Source organism: Loxodonta africana, chromosome 21 (genome assembly GCF_030014295.1).
Source record: "Loxodonta africana isolate mLoxAfr1 chromosome 21, mLoxAfr1.hap2, whole genome shotgun sequence".
NCBI classification, from domain to species: Eukaryota; Metazoa; Chordata; class Mammalia; order Proboscidea; family Elephantidae; genus Loxodonta; species Loxodonta africana.
Window position 1 is genome coordinate 39783019 of NC_087362.1, and position 17467 is coordinate 39800485.

A 17467-nucleotide genomic window follows, 5' to 3' on the forward strand; every position below is an offset into this window, starting at 1 on the left:
ATAAACAAGTCGACAAACGAAAGGCATTTAGAACAGGGCTTGATAGAAATTCAGTGCCTAATATATGCAAGTTGCTGTTTTTATTATCACTGGCTGTCTTTGTGATTTAGTCCTATAGAGCACACAGTTGTTCAAGGAAAACTCACAACGAATCTCCCACACAGCTGTATCAAATCTGTTTCAAAGCTTCACTCCACAGATTGACATGGGGACATGTCAATGTTCAGGCAGACTTGAAAAAAGTGAGTTCAATTATTTATTTATTTATTTTTGGGCTTCAGATGGAAAAAGTCTCCACTGTGGGCTCAAATATTAACCCGACAGAGCCTTTAGTCTGGTAATGAGACAATGTGACATTGGGACACTAGAAGATGTGATATAGAAGCTCAGAGGTGGAGAAGGGACAGGGATGCAAACTGGATCACAGATCACAGAAAAGACCAATCCAGATTAATAATTAAGGAATCCTGTTATTTTCCCCAATTTTTCATCCACAAGAAATATATCTATCATCTGCCTTAGTCATCTAGTGCTGCTATAACAAAAATACCACAAGTGGATGGTTTTAACAAAGAGAAATTTATTCTCTCACAGTCTAGTAGGCTACGGGTCCAAATTCAGGGCATCAGCTCCAGGGGAAGGCTTTCTCTGTCAGCTCTGGAGGAAGGTCCTTCAAATCAGTCGTTCCCTGGTTGAGGAGCTTCTCAGGCACAGGGACCCTGAGTCCAAAGGATAAGCTTTGCTCCTGGTGCTGCTTTCCTGGTGGTATGAGGTTCCCATGTCTCTCTGCTCGCTTCTCTCTTTTGTATCTCAAAAGAGACTGGCTTAAAACATTATCTAATCTTGTAGATCTCATCAATACAACCGCTGCTAATCCACCTCATTAACATCGTCATGATAGGATTTACCACACACCGGGAAATCACATCAGATGGCAAAATGGTAGAGAATCATACAATACTGGGAATCATGACCAAGTCAAGTCGACAGATATTTTGAGGAAATGCAATTCAATCCATGACACCATTTCCTTCCTAATGGTTGGAGTCCCTGGGTGGTACAAACGATTAAATGTGCTCAGTTGCTAACCAAAACGTTGGAGTCCCCCCAGAGGTGCCTCGAAAGAAACGTCTGGTGATTTACTTCCAAAAAAAAAAAAGCCATTGAAAATTCTATGGAGCATAGTTCTACTCTGACACACATGGGGGTCACCATGAGTTCAAGCAGACTGAACAGTAACTGGTTGGTCCTAATGGTTGGAACAGAGAGAACAGCGAGAGAAGAGAACTATATTATTTTCATGACTGGGCATATTCCAGAATCTAATTCTTTGGAAATATTTAGTGTCTTGTTGGGGTTTTTGTTTGTTTGTTTACATCTTCTTAATATCTTCCTCATAGGAAATCTACTCATGACTGATGTCGAAATTTCACTGATGCTAACTTTATTACTTGCTTTTTTTTTTTTCTTTTTTTATAGTTATAGAAAGTTAACCAAGAGACAAATGGCACACAGCAGACACAAAATCCAACAAGAGATGTTATGTTCTAAGAAGAAAGAACAGACTTAGTGCATTCACCTGCCTAGGAATATTAAAATATCAAAAAATTTTTAAAGTTCTCAGATTTTAGTGTTTTTTTTTTTTTTCCTTTTAAAGAGTGAGAATACTAAGAAAACAGTATGCAGGTCTCAGTAGTTGATATACAGTATTTTTTTTGGATCTAGCAAATATACTTTTTATAACTTTTCTCTGAAAGAAGGGACTTTCTAGCTCAGATTACTTGGACACTCTTACTGTTTATTCTTCCTTTTTTGAGCGGTCAGAAGAGATTTCTCTCAGTACTTCAAATAAATAAGATATCCAGCTGAACAAACACCATACATTCTCGTGGATTACTTTGGCTTCTGAAAGAATATTTCACTTTCTTTTTTCAAAATGTAAATGATTAAAGAGACCCCATCATATGAAACTCAAGGATGAAATGTTTAAAGTGGTGCAGATTCCACACAAGGTAGTATGTGGAGAAGCAAAAAGCCCCAGCTCAGTAAAAGTACTCCATATTTCACAGGGGAAATCTGAATCTTACTAAATAAGATACTCTCTTACCCATTATATATTTTAAAAGGGTAGTTTTATAATATGAAAACCAAATTTCAGCATTCAAAATCAATCACTACAATATCTTCTGAAAATAGCAAAATAAAAGGCAATATTTTCTAAGTTTTTTTTCCTTTAAAGCTTCCTATTTAAAGCAAACCCCAACACAACAACAAATAAAAGCCCGAATGATTATATATAAGCCTGAAATATGTAGGATGATGCTCTACACAGGCTTGCAAAGATTGGCAAACCTTATCTAGCTTTGTGACTTAAAAAAAAAAAAAAAACAAACTCCAGACTCTCTGGCTAATTTCTGAAACTCAGATCAAAACTCAGCCATACCGTTTCTTTAAGAAGAAAATTTGGGCCATAGATTAACATGGGTCCTCTGTACTAAAGCAGCATGAAAACAAATATTTGACTTTAGGAAACATAATCCACACGTTTCTTTATTCTTTTCATAAGCTTTCTTATTAAAGGACTAAATCTTATCTCCCATCACGAGGCAGAAATGCATAAATATATTTAAAAAAAAAAAATGGGTGTATTTCGTACTTTTCTCAGCCTAGGAAGAGGGAAGACAAGAAGAATGCAGAAAGTTAGCAAACAGGAGAACAGCAAGGCAAAGACACAGCCCATCAATAACAAACGTTAGGCCTCAACTCCAAGTAGTATTTTCAAGGCCTATGAATAAATCTGCCACCAGATAGCCCACCAAAAGGCACCAAAAAAAAAAAAAAAGCGGAACTTGTAGCGTGGCAAGCAGCCTCTAAGGTGGCACTCAGTCATCGCTGTCCCCTGGAATTCACACCCTTGTGTAATCCTCTCCCTTTGAATGTGCACAGAACCTAGTGATTTGCCTCTAACAAACAGAATACTGCAAAAGTAACGAGATGTCACTTCTGTGATTAGGTTATAATGGACAGTGACTTCTGTCTTGCTAGTAGACTCTTTCCATTTCTTTCTCAGCTTGCATGCTTTGATGAAGTTAGCTTAACTACAGCTCTGAAACCTGGGATCCAAAAGATGCACAGAAGAATTCTGGAGCTGAAATGGTACCTTTGGTGTCATCTAGGTTGGTCATTCCCATGTGTAAGCCCAACATTTTCAACAATGAAAAAAGTGTTAACAATGACACTGTAATATATTTTCCCTTAACTTGAATATTCCACCGAAAGGACTGCTTTTTGTCCCACAATCATGCCCTGTCTACAATTTTTGGCATTAAAATACCTTTTCTTTTATGAAATGATGGTGCTAATTGATGGTGGTCGGTTGGTTTTTAATCAAAATTGGTAAAATTTAAAAAAACCTGCAACTCTGTGTTAATCTCCCTTTTTTATTTCCTTCCAAATTATACTATTCTGTAAGATCCAAAATCCAAAATAAAGGTGCTAATCTTTGTTAACCGACTCATTTTACAGGTAAGAAAACTGAGACCCAGAGAGGGTACATGACTTGCTCAGAGACCCAGAATAATTTCAGTGCAGCGAATGCTAAAATTAAATTAAACAAGACAAATATAGAGAGGTAAACCCATTAAACATGGCTCCTAGCACAGAGTAGGCTCTCATGTAACATTCCATGGCCCACCCTATCTCCTCACCCTTACTGATGTTCACAGTACTCATTTATCTTAGTGTAATAAAAAGGGGGTAGATTTCAATTGCTGAACAATTCATAGTACCAGATTCAAGTGCTCTTTCTTGTTGCTAGAAAAACATTACCTTATACCTCACAGGGGAAAATCAATGTGTCCACTAAGTTATAAAAAATAAAAATCAATGTTCATAGAAGAAACATTTTGGCAACATCATCATCATGGGGCAACACCAATTCCTGGCATCTGTTTAATCGCTTTGGCATCCAATACCCCAAACTGCATTGCAGCCAAAAATCATACTGGAAAGAAGTATGAAATTGGAGAAAAGGAAACTAAAAGAAGGAAGATCAAAGAAGGCACTACTAACTTAAATTAGAAAAAGTAATAAAAGAGCTAGAAAGGGAGTCCAACAGAACGTGCCTTTACAGAGGCTTTGCGTTACTGAAATGCCGAAGGGTGCACAGAAGAAAACGAAGTGAGGGAGATAAAAGGAGGGGGATTTCAAATCTTGGTTAAATGTTCATTAAATAATTCGTCACACATATTAAGGTCAGATAGTCAGTCTTCCGCCTCCCAGTGCTCATTTGGAACAAAGGCTCAGTCAGACTTAAAACATTATAAAAGCAAGGCAGAGAAAATAGGACAAGGAGGTAATATGGCCTCACAAGGCCACATACGTTCACTTTCTCTTTGTTTTTAACAAAAGGCCAATCTCTCCTCAAAGCTACGGTGTGCTATTAGTGGTGGTAAGAGAAGCAGCGAGGAAGGCTTAAGAAAACTGCAAAACCAACTAGTTATCAGGTTATATTTGGCCTCAACGGTTATTCAAGTTTGTACAGTGTTTTTATGATTAATGTTCACAGGGAGAATCAGACTTTCTATGACCAACACGGTCGCCATCACTAGGAAAACACGCATCTATAAGCAATGGGAAGAGAATCAACTCTTATCTTAAAAAAAAAAAAAAAAATGATGATAAGGATGACAATAGTTAATGTTTATAGAGTATCTAGCATGCTCTGAATGCTATATATCCATGATCGTTAATTCTCAACACAAGGCAATAATAATAGTTAAGATTGAATTAAGCATGTTCTCACCTGTCCACCACAGGTGACCCTGCTGTTATTTGAAATATCAGTAAGCATAGCTTCCAGCATCACAGCAACATGCAAGCCACCAGAGTATGACTAATGGACAGATGGGCAATGGTATTTCAAATACCAACAGGGTCACGTATCATGTACAGGTTTCAGTGGAGCTTCCAGGTTAAGAGGGACTAGGAGGAAAGGCCTGGTGATCATTCAAAATACAGAGTGGATGCAACAGTGGACTTCAGCACACCAAAAATAGTGAAGCAGGTACAGGACCAGGCAGTATTTCATTCTGTTGTACATGACATGAGTTGGAGTCAACTAGACAGCAACTAACAGCCACAAGTACATTCTGGATGCCAGGCATTGATGATTTCCTTTAATCCTCAACACCACTACCTCAGGTACGCATTATATCCCAGCTTGACATACAAGAAAGCGTAGTTTCAATCAGGTTAGGAAACTTGCCCAAGAGTTAGTGCAGGATGGAGCTGGGATTCGATCCAAGGGCTGGCTAGCTCTAAAGCTCATCCTTTCTCCTACCCCTTGATCTTAGGCTGAGTTTTCTAGAAGGGCAAAATCAGTGAAGTGTGTGTATATATATATATATATAAAAAGAGAGAGAGAAAGGTTTATCTCAAGGCAATGGTTCACCAGGATATGGAGGCTAGCAAATCCCAAGGGCCAGGCGTCAGGCTGGAGGCTTCTCCTGACTCACATAGCTACAAGGCTGATGAACCCAAGATCAGCAGGTCAGACGGCAGGCCACTGGCTCAAGTCCCAAGAACTGGAGGTCAGATGATGAGGAGCTGGATACAGGGTCCAGAGAAAGTAAGCAAGCTCTGTTAGAACATCTGTATATATATTGGATATAGGCCACACCCGCAAAGAAACTCCCCTTATAACTGATTGGCTGATCACAACAGATCACATCATGGAGGATGACTACATCAATATATAACTGCCAAATTACATTATTATATAACTGCCAAACCACTGAGAATCATGGCCCAGCCAAGATGAAACACAACCTTAACCATCACACCCTTGCTGCTCCTTCTTTAGATATTTTCCCTCCATACACACACCTTTGGGTAGAACCCTTATACTGCACTTGACTGTAAGTCTGGGGATCCTGAGTTCTGGTATTGATATATAGTTTTCCTATCTACTACTCAGGTGACTCTGACAAGTCCCCTAGCCTCATCCATTTCTTCATTTACACATTCTGAACTATAATCCCCTGCTGATCTTGAAAAGACTAACGATAGTGAATAGGTTAACGGCCGCCATTTATTAAGCACCTGATCATCTTTCATTTGTTCATTTACAAATATTTACTGAGCATTTCATTTATGGACCAGGGATACAGTAGTGAGCAAGGTAAAACACCACCTTTCAGAGAGGGGAAGACAGGCATTAAATAAGAAGCTTCAGCAATTATTTTTTAAATTATAGTCATCCATTTCTTCACTCATTCATTTATTTATGCATTAATTCATTCAGCACACATGTATTGAGTGCCAGACAGTATTCTAGACAATAGCTCTAGACTTGATCAAATTTTGACCTAATCTGAGAGACCACAAAATGCTTTCTGGAGGCTGTTATATTTAGATTGAGTTTTGAAGGATAAGTGGAAAGTAACTTGGAGTGAAGGTAGGGAAGGAGTGTTCTATTCCGAGTGTTGGAGAATAATATGTTTAAAAACCCTGGGGAAGAAAGGAGAACGGGGCTAGCAGTGGCTTGAGGTAAGACTGGTGGGGTGAATGGGACCAGTTAAGACCAAGTGCATTCCATTTAATTCTCTCTTGTTTTTACAACCATCATATAAAATAGATAGCCTTTCCACTTGACAGAAAACTATACAATATTCAATAATGCCTGTTCAAAAGCCATGGCCCCAGTATTTTTCCTTGCCAGAAGAGTTTGTCTCCTACTCTAGAGGCACAAGATGCCTGTTTCACACATTTCCAGACTCCCTTGCAGCTAGGAGATGGACAGGTGACTCAATCCTGGCCAGTGGGAGCTGAGGGGATGTCTCCTTGGGAGCATAGCTCTGAGACAAAATTTTCTCCTCCTTGATAAAGGAGAAAGGTATGCAAGGAGGGGCTCCACCCTTCCCATCCTGCCTTCAGACCTTATCATACAAAAAGTGATGGTTGGAACTGTTGCAGCCATCTTGCAACCATGAGGGGAAAGACAAAACAATCACAGGGGACCTGCCCATATGATAGAAAAACACACCCTTGGCTGCTTCAGGACTTCTTGATTTGTGAGGAAAACAATCCGTTATTATTTCAACCACTTTTAAATAGGTGTTAATACCTTGCAACCCAAAGCATCTGACTAATGTAGAAAGAGAGGCTGAATAACTGTAGTATTTTACAACTATAAAAGAGGTGGAAACTGGGTTTTGAATATAGGCCCAGTGATTCTAAATCTGTTGCTTTTTTCCAGTCTACCGTATCCTCCAGCCATCTCTGGATTGAGAAAACACAGTAAACTTTAAAGCTCTAGGCAGAATTGAAGGATGATGAATAGAACAAAAGCAAGTAATAATCCTGGAAAGTAATAATGTTTGAAGCTGTGTGGGGCCGGGGGAGGTCTTCAGGGGGTGAAGAGGAGCCCAGTCCCTGGTTCCTTCTGCCACTGGTTCCTTCTGTGGGGATCTCTGCAGGAAAGCTCAGTGTGACCCAACCACCAAAACCAAAAAACCAAACCCGCTTCCATCAAGTCGATTCCAACTCACAGTGACCCTACAGACCAGGGTAGAACTGTCCCATAGGGTCTCCAAGAAACGCCTGGTGGATATGAACTGCCAGCTTTTTCGTTAGTAGCCATAGTTCTTAACTACTACGCCACCAGGGTCTCCAACCACAGAAGGAGTCTTAAGAGTCCAGTTTTCTAACATAGCTAGACTGGCGAGAGCAAGGCAGCCAGAAAATTCAGTCTTGACACAGGAGTCTCAAAATATTTAGATTAGCAGAGAATATGCTGTTCCACTTTGAAAATCATATTTCCTCCTCCCAATACATAAAAAGGCCTTGCTTTCTACTCCCTTTGCCTTTTACGTGATACACCAATATACCAGTAAAGAGTTAAACAGGGGGTTTTGTCCTTGATAGTATCTAGAGTGTAGTCAGCTGCAGATATTTAAAGAAGGAGAAAAAAAAGTATTTTTCTAAAACACTAATTTAAAGAACAAATCAACATCTATTATCTCCTTCATTATGTTTTAAATTGTACAACTATAAATCACCCCGCTGCGGGTTATTCAAGGGCAGAATTACCCAGCTTGGCTTTCCCGAAGGTTAGAAGAATGACATTTGTGCTTTTTCTAGTTGTAATTTATAACTTTGCAACAGGACGGGCGTTGCAGTCCCATCCATTAGCAGGGTAGCTGCACATCTGTTAAAACTCAGCACAATGGCTGGCTTTACACGGCCACAGGAAACGTAACCCAATCATTCCAGAAGGTCTACAAACTCAAGCCATTTTTTTAATGTGAAATGATTTGAAAAAGCAGTTCCCTAAAACATCTGCTAAGCTCTTGCTACCCTAACACATGATATTCTTTCTACTGTTACCTGCCAACACAAATATTTGGTTGCACAAAACACCCTAAGAGGCACGTGACTGTGCTCAGCTTCAAATTTACATACCGAGCCACAAGGGGCTGGCTTGGACCTAGGAACTCTGGCTAAGATGTTGTTTACCAGAACTGAAAGCTTATGTGGAAAAAAAAAAAAGAGGAGGGCAGTCCTAATTTCATGAACGTACTTTCAAACATTTTAATGACACATAACTACACAACTAGTGTGCATGGCAGGGGCACAGTGGTGCATTTGACAAAGGAAACGAATTTGGGAGCAGCCAGTGCAAGCTTTGAAGGCTGGCTCTGTTGTTTTCCTGAACAAGCTAGGTAGCTCTCTGCACTTCTTAAGTGCAGAATAAGGATAATAATTCTAACATTGCAGATTGCAGAACTGTTGTGAGGAACAAATAAAGAGGTATATGGAGTCCTGGTGGAGTAGTGGTTAAGTGCTCGGCTGCTAACCAAAAGGTCAGCAGTTTGACTCTACCAGCCACTCCTTGGAAACCCTATGATGTAGTTCTACTCTGTCCGGTAGGGTCCTATGAGTCGGAATCGATTTGACAGCAATGGGTTTAGTTTGGTTTTGGTTTATATTGATATACAAAGCATCATGGTGCCTGGTCAAAACCTCCAATGTGCATTTTACTTGGGAGCATGTTATGATTCCATAACCAGCAGGCAAAGCAACAATCGCAAATAGTTAAAATTACCCTTGAAAATCTCTTAAATCACTGTATAATACACTATGACTCATTTTGTAAATACAATCCCACAGAGCAATGTTGTTGTTATTGTTTGCCATTGAGTTGATTCCGACTGATGGTGATCCCATCTGTGCAGAGTACAACTCTGCTCCATAGGAGTTTCAAGGCTATGACCTTTCGGAAGCAGATCGCCAGGCCTGTCTTTTAAGGTGCCCGTGGGTGGGTTCAAACCATCAACCTTTCAGCTAGTAGTCAGGCACTTACCCATTTGCACCACCCAGAGAGTCACAGAGTAATATGTATGAATAAATATATACACTAATGTACAGTATACATTAAAGCATACATATGTTTTTTATGCAAAGTACAATTTTAAGGTATTTTGATTACATAGAAGAAAGACAGTGCGACAGGAAAACACACAGAGGATGCACGCACAATGCGACTTCATTATTAGAAAGCTCTCAACAAACATTAGTTTCCTTTAAGACGTTTGCGAGCAGCTACCTGAAGAATCCTGTGTCTTTTATTTTTTTTTTTAGAACACTAAAAAATAATCCTACGTCCATTTACCTATTATTTTATTTTATCAGAAATTGGAGGAGGAAGGGACAAGCACTTCTGTTCCAGTACCCCCACAATGCCAGACCTGTCCTTGGAGTCATCACAAGACCTTGAGGAGGAAGGCAGCAAAGACACAGCTTTACCAGTAGGGGTCACTGTGTTGAGAATTAATCCCTATGAGTTTCTCATTAGTGATTATTATACTGCAGGCAGCCAAAATGGAAAAATTAATTAATTTCAAAGTGATAATGCATTTACAGCAACAATTAGAAATATATAACTGTAAAAGGGCAACATTTAAAAGACAGATTACATTTAATAAAGTTGCACACGAATATCCAATTGTAAAATTACCGATCTGCAACAATATTCCTTAAAGAGGCACTTAAAATATCCTGGCTCCATGAAGGGTGACCTAATTACTGTAACTAAAATCACTGTCATCCCAGCAAGTCACCGCAAATAAAAAAGGGATGGTGATATTAGAATACTGCTGTTAAATACTTAAGGGAGCTGGCTGCAGGGGAGAACCGAAGGCAGGGCTCCCTAGCACACAGCTAGGTCGTATTTCCCGTTCCCTTGACCTCACACAATGGAATGTGGACTCCTGCAACACTCAGCTCGGAAGGAAAGTACCTTCTCTAGGACAAAATTCAGAAGGGGCTATGACGCTCAAACAGAGCACCCTCCATCTGGAAATGGGGAGATTGCATCTATGCTAAGCTTCTTCATCAGCATTTAGGAATCTACCTTTTACATGGGGATGCAATTACATGATTTATGTCTAAAAGTATGTTTGCATTAAAATGACAGAAGTGCATCCTCCATCCAAGAAACAAATGTCTTATCACGATGGAAGCAATGCCAAACATGTCAAATGGATACAGCATAAGGGTGGCTCTTATAGTAAGTCTAGTCTGTACTACCAATGAAACAGATTGACCCCAGGTCTCCACACATGCTAACTCCCTTCCCAAGTACACACAGTCTTAAATGTTTATGGAAGAGAAGTGATTGACTGTTGAGTTTGACAAGTAAATCCAAAGTGTCTATGCCGCCTCTTTATAAACTGAGCCATATGGGACTCAGATGGCTAAGAAATATCACCACTTAAATATATAAAGCCATTATTACAGGGAATGTTGATAAAAATCTCAACTTAGCTACATATTTCATAGTCTTCCTAATTTATATGCTTATCTAAAAAAGTCAGTTTGTGGCATATAGAAAATGCTGTTTTCTAAACACTTGGGTACAGGAACACATAAAGGGCAAACCACTGTAGCTGCCTTGGGGACCAGACCTGAAGGTTAGAGGCTCCTTCCACCTGGTCACCCTTCCAACCTTGACAGTAACCCTTTCCTTGGGTCTTCAGGGCCAGGGACAGATCTTCACCCCTAGCGACACCAGGTTCCCAATTTATAGATTCCTTTAACCCTGTGATCCTTGTTGTATCTCCATCAGCAGAAACTGCATTTTGGAAAATAATCTTCAGGACCACAGTATTACACATATCAACAAGAATAACAACCATCACAGCAAGAAGTACTGTGCGCCTACCATACCACAGACACTGTTATCAGCACATTATTTAACCGTGTTCTCTGAGTCGGAATCGACTCAACGGCACTGGGTTGGGTTTTCTCCAACATGGTAGCCACTGGCCACATGTGGCTATTTAAATACAATAAAATTATTAATTTTCAGTTCCTTAGCTACATTTCAAGAGCTCAATAACCACATGTGGCCAGTGGCTACCATTTTGGACAGCCCAATTATAATCATCACAGAAATTCTATTGGACAGAGTTGTTATATCCAGTAGTGCCAATCCTCACACCAACCTGATTCGCCATTTCACTGGTGAGGTAATAGGCTCAGAAAGGTTAAGTGGCTTGACCAAGCTGTCCCAGTTCTCAAGGGAAAGGGATGGGGCTTGATCATTAGCAGGAGGACTGCTTGCTCTACTGTCCCACAGTGCCACTTCTTAACTCTCATCGTCACTGGGAAATCATTCTGAGTCCCTTCCTCTGCTCTTTCAAAGAACACTCCCCTGCCCCCATTCAGCTTAACCAAAAACTATATTTTTTATGATATTACCAATTTCTTCCAAATTCTCTTAGCTATCTGGCACTGCCATAACAGAAATACTATAAGTGGACGGCTTTAACAAGCAGAAATTTATTCGCTCATAGTTTAGGAGGTTAGAAGCTCGAATTCACTGCACCAGCTCCAGGGGAAGGCTTTCTCTCTCTCTGTTGGCTCTGGGGGAAGGTCCCTGTCATCAGTCTTCCACTGGTCTAGGAGCTTCTTAGCACAGGGACCCTGGGTCCAAAGATACACTCTGCCCGAGCACTTCTTTCTGGGCAGTATGAGATCCCTCTCCTCTCTTCTCTGCTTGATTCTGATTCTCTCTTTTATATTTCAAAAGACATTGACTCAAGATACAACATAATCCTGTAGATTGAGTCCCGCCTCATTAACATCACAGAGGTTAGGATTTATAACACTCAGGGTAATCACATCAGACCACAAAATGGTGAATCACATAATATTGGAAATCATGGCCTAGCCAAGTTGACACACATTTTTTGGAGGACACAGTTCAATCCATAATACCTCTGAAGGTTTACGTGCTCATTTTTCCACAACCCTCTAACCCAGGGCTATAAAGTCAGCCCTTGTTTTATCTGTTCCCCAAGGTCACTCCAGCTGGTGTTTTTCTCAGTCACAAGTCTTGCTTGGCTGCAGTCACTGAGTCCTGCTCACATAGTCTCTCAATGAGCTCTCCTGACTGAGGCAGGGGACGGTAGCACCACTGGCTGGAAAAGGCTGGAGGGTCAGTCCTTGAGGGCTGGCATCCCAAATGTCTAGGACAGGCTCCAGGTGTGATGCCCATTGAGAAGCAACCTTCTCCTAACACGTTCTGTACTCCCATGCCCATACAACAATGTTCTGCCTTAGTTTCCAACTCCACACTCTGGTTTTCCACTTGGCTTCAGTCCTGACCATACTTTACCTACAAACAGCAATACATTACCTGGTATTAGGACATGGTTGGTTACTTGCCCAACTTAATTTGCGGCACCTCTTAAAAATCCTCCTATTAGGTCCAAAGAACCAAAAATAAAGCCCACCATTGTTAAATACAATTTATATTAGATATTAGACAACAATCGACTCATCCTCAAGAAACAAACAATTCCCCCACCCTCATTTTACCAGGCCGTACCTTCCTTCTCCTCCCACCTGCCTTTGCCCAGAGTTGCTAAACCTTGGGGTCAGGTTGAAGAATAATATTTTCTACCATTTCCTGTCAACAAGCCCTCATCCACAATAGTCCGTACCAATGACAACATGGTTACACAATCCTCCATCACATTCCCTACAGTCACAGATCCACTCCCAAGTCATTCCCATCACATTCCTCTGATGGAGAAATTCTGGAAATTAAGGAGTTCCTTAAAAAAAAAAAAATTTTTTTTTTTTTTTTAACCCCTACCAATGAACAAATACAAGTCAGAAGAACCAACATCCAAAGATAGCATGCTATATTCAGGGATTGGCCTGTTGGTCCTGAAGGCACAGGGCCAAAGGAAGACTAAAAAGAATGCTCCTCTCTCCCTCTCTCCTATCTAAATTTGAAGGACTCATCTCACTTATGTAAGTGGTGCTGGCACCCAATTCAGACCCATACTCCTCTTCATCACATACAGTGAAGCACCTGTGAATGAGCCATAATCCTGGTCAAAGAAACCCTCAGGGAGAGCATATTCTTACCCAATAATCAAGAGTAAAATGAGGGGTAATTTCAGAACTTGGCGATGTCCATACACATGGGCTACACTCATTTAGTTCTGAGATATCAGGCCCACTCTGTGACATGGAGAACTGCTCTCCAGAGATCTACCTACTTCCAACTCCTTTGATTGTTAAGTGTTCAACTCTTGGACTATGTCTGTTTACTTTGCATTAAAACCGCTCGAGTGATTAGAATAAAAGACACACTTATCTTTTCCTAAGCAGTTCAAAAGATGTTTGTTATAGTTTCAAAAGTCATCCACAAACATGATGGTTAAGGGTGATGGGTGGGTGAGGATGCAAGGAAGAAGGCAGACTATATTCAGAGGCTGTACAGCCATTTGCCCAGGGAGTTGAGGGATGATGGTTTGACTTCTGATACCTGTAAAGGCCAAAAAGTATATAGGAGAAGGGTAATTTCTGTGGACCGGATGATAAATGTTTTAATTGGAACACTGGTGTTTATTAACAGGAAAAAAATTGGTAAGGCCTATGGATTAGTAAAATGTATTCCAAGTAGATTGTGTAAAATTTCCATTATTCATTCAAATTACTTTCCACTAAAATGATTTCACAGAAGAACGTTCTAGACTTGGTTGTAAAATAACCATCTCAAATGTAAAAACTTCATATCTACATTTACAAACCTTTCCAAGTCTAACCATACTAGTGTGATTCATCTAAAAAGATTCATCTTTGGAAAAATAGAGCATAAAACACACTTTTGGCCAACAAAGCATTCTCCAGGACAGGGTTACACCCATTAAAAGTAGAAATTAGATATCAAATATAGATTCTCACTGAAAGCAAAGAAATCATATCAGCTGAAAATTCGATAATCACAAATCCATGTTTCTCACCTACTAACCTAAAACACAGTTTCCAAGTACTATGCTCAACCAAATAGATTTTCAAAGCTTCTGAATCAAAACAAACAAAAATTACATCAAAAGAAAACAAGTTATCATGCCCAACAAGATTTTAGCCATATTTAACACTAAAAAAACCACATCTATCCAGGCTTCTACACACCTTTAGAGAAGCAAGTTCAGTGGTGTCACTAGGGGGCCGTGGGGGGTGTGCACCGCACCAGGTGACACTGTCAGAGGGGGTGACACCAAAATGACTGTATATAAAATTTTTGTGCAGTGTTTCAGCAGAAACTTACTATTTTTTATAAAAACATCCCTGTAGTTAGTTATAACAACAAAAACATTTTTCATAAGCTCAGCTTACACGTATCAATATACCTACAAGGCTAAAACCCTATGCTAACTTCCTGAACCTTCCAACGTACTCTGGTCAGAGCTGTCATTATTAGCCAATTACAATGATATTTCGAATCACATGGCTTCCTCTGCACACACTACAAGCACGCGCTGTTGTTTTCGTCGCTGCTGGTGTTTTTATAGCTGCTGATTTTGCCAAATGTTCTGGTGTTTCAGCTACCATATTGTGGTAATCAGTATTTGTCAATCTATGTCAATAAATTTTGTTGAAAATGAAGTAGTAATTAAAGGAAAAGGAGTGATACATGGGAATTACGATTTACCAGTAACATTAGTACAAAAAATATTACTATGGATTCTGTATGGTCTGGTATGGAAGGAGGTTCATGGGGGGAGTGTGACACCACAAGTTACCACACTGGGTGACACCAATCCTAGTGACGCCACTGAACAGGTTTAATCTAACATCAATGCAAATATGCTCAAGAGCCCCTTTTGATGGCACTAATAGGCCCAACCATGTGATTACTGAGACCAGACTCATCATATCAAGAGGGCAAAGGGTGAAGAAAACACACACCTCTGTGTTTCTCTAGACCCTTTCCTGAGTGGCGCACAGAGGGCACTGGCAGTGATCGAAGCCATTCACTTACCATGGACTTGGTGAAGGGTCGCGCCAGGGTAAAGAGCACTGTGTACACCCACCAGTTGCGATGAAGGGAAGAGTACATCATGTTCCCAGGATGCAGGGCATTGGACGTGACCCCACGGGGGGACAGGCGACGGTGTAGCTCGTTGGAGAACAGGACATTGCAGAGTTTGGACCGGTTATATGCCAGCATGGCCCAATAGTCATTTTTAGATGGAGAAAGGCGGCTAAAGTCAAGTTTTCCCGAGGAATCGTTAATATCTGTAAACCTAAAAAATAGGACGTATGCTTATGACATGAAGCAACCAAGCTCTGACTTCCTATACAAGCTCTTTGGTTTTTTGAAATCAGACAAAACTAGCAGAGACTACAGAAAACTCAATTGTGTGTATATTGAAACAAAGACTCTGCCCTAAAAACAGATTAATGTTGATAAAAACAATATAAACCAATTGGATTCAAAGATAGACTTAATAAGGGCCTAACTCATAAATGTATCCGTCTTAACATGCTGAACTCCACCCTCCCCCCCCCCACGATACATTTTTCAAAACCTACAACAGGAAGTTCAAGGATAATTAAATTAAATGGAAAAGCATCTTAAATAAAGGGCTGCTGCTTCTGGAAGCTGAAAGATATCACATTCCTAACCTTTGATGGGGCTTTCCTGGATTATTTTAGCCAACGCTTGAGTTCTGTATATTTTCATTTGAAGATCCAAGTAAATATAGATGAGTCTTGCTGCCTCCAAGACTCTTCTCTAGATTAAAAATTAATGATTATAAAGGGGTTATAACCTTGGTGAGGTGCCATCAGTAGTCTTATATGCTCAAAAGATAAATGTAAACAGAGCCAAAATGAGTTCTGGCAGAGTCTAGTGTTTTTAAATATACCCATGGCATGAATGCACACAAATCAAAGTAACTAGTTGATGTTTTATAATTGGGTCTGATGGAGTCGTTAAACACCAGCTGTTTGTTTCTTTCCTTTTTTAAAAATAACAACAAAGTATGACTGTCCTAAAGGAAAAAAAAAAAAAAAAAGGATAAGAACAAAAGGAATTTTCTAGACGGTCTCATCTTTGTCAAGGACCCCTCAGATTTTGCTTCATTAAATTAACTCTGAGCATTTGCACTGGATAATAAGGTAGCATAATGAAGGTATTCTAGAAAATGGCTATGGGCAACAAAAAATAAAAGATAAAACAAAATTAGGAAATAATCTTATTTTCCTTATTATGAGCAGTTGTTTTAACAGAAATCAAATATCCCTTCTCCAGGACTCAGTCCATGACATCCAATTGCTAGTATTAAGTGACATTGCTGCTCTCAAGTCACCAACAAAGCTGACAGCCAGAAATGTTGTCGAGGATATGGCAAATGAGACTTTGAAAGTAATTGTGGGGTACCTACTTCCAAGTCCCCAAATCACAGGAAGAGTCCATACTTCTGAGCTTAATCATCTTAAGGCAGTAGAATTTAGCGGGAAATGTGGAAATTTTGGGGGGCCTTTTTCTGGTTGTCATAATGACTGTCGGCAGGGGCCGGGGATAGTGGGTGTCCTGCAATGCAGGTGGGGTCTTGCTTGAAAAAGATGGTCCCACTGGACATCCATGTACGTGAAAAGCCTGTTTATAACCATCTGAGCTTAGAACCTAATTGTGTTTTACATATATGCACATTTTTAATATTCACTGAATTTGCAGGAATGTGGTGCAACTACCACATGAACGAGGAACAAACTTATTTTCTGATTTTGTTTTTTGGGGCTTGGTGAAGCTTGATTCCACGCTGATGATACCTGAGTCAGCAAATTTGTTTTTAAGGACAGCAGTCTGCATGTGTGACTGCCCCACTCACGGTGACTTAGGCATGGATACTCGCCTCTGATCAGGTATCTTCCCTGCAGTCCTGCCCAAGTGGTCACATTTTCCAACACGGTATTTTTTTCACATTCATTTTTTCAATTCATATGGAAACCCTATTGGCATAGTGGTTAAGAGCTATGGCTGCTAACCAAAAAGTCAGCAGTTGGAATCCACCAGGTGCTCCTTGGAAACCATATGAGACAGTTCTACTCTGTCCTATAGGGTCACTATGAGTTGGAATCGACTCAGTGGCAACAG

General features: G+C 40.1%; 1 protein-coding gene across 8 annotated transcripts in view; it reads right to left on the reverse strand.

Annotated features, from left to right (window-relative positions):
- Positions 1-17467, reverse strand: part of WWOX (WW domain containing oxidoreductase) — a 1096383-nt gene that overhangs the window by 744675 nt on the left and 334241 nt on the right. For 6 of the 8 annotated variants that reach the window (XR_010318844.1, XM_023558142.2, XM_023558141.2 and 3 more), the window contains one exon: positions 15347-15611. Coding sequence is in view for 7 of the 8 variants with exons in the window: in XM_023558142.2 (XP_023413910.2) it covers positions 15347-15611 (265 nt within the window). In the remaining variant the exon portion in view is untranslated. Of the gene's footprint in view, positions 1-1436; positions 13847-15346; positions 15612-17467 lie in introns of those variants that run through there. The other 2 variants (XM_023558140.2, XM_023558139.2) reach the window with 2 other exon arrangements.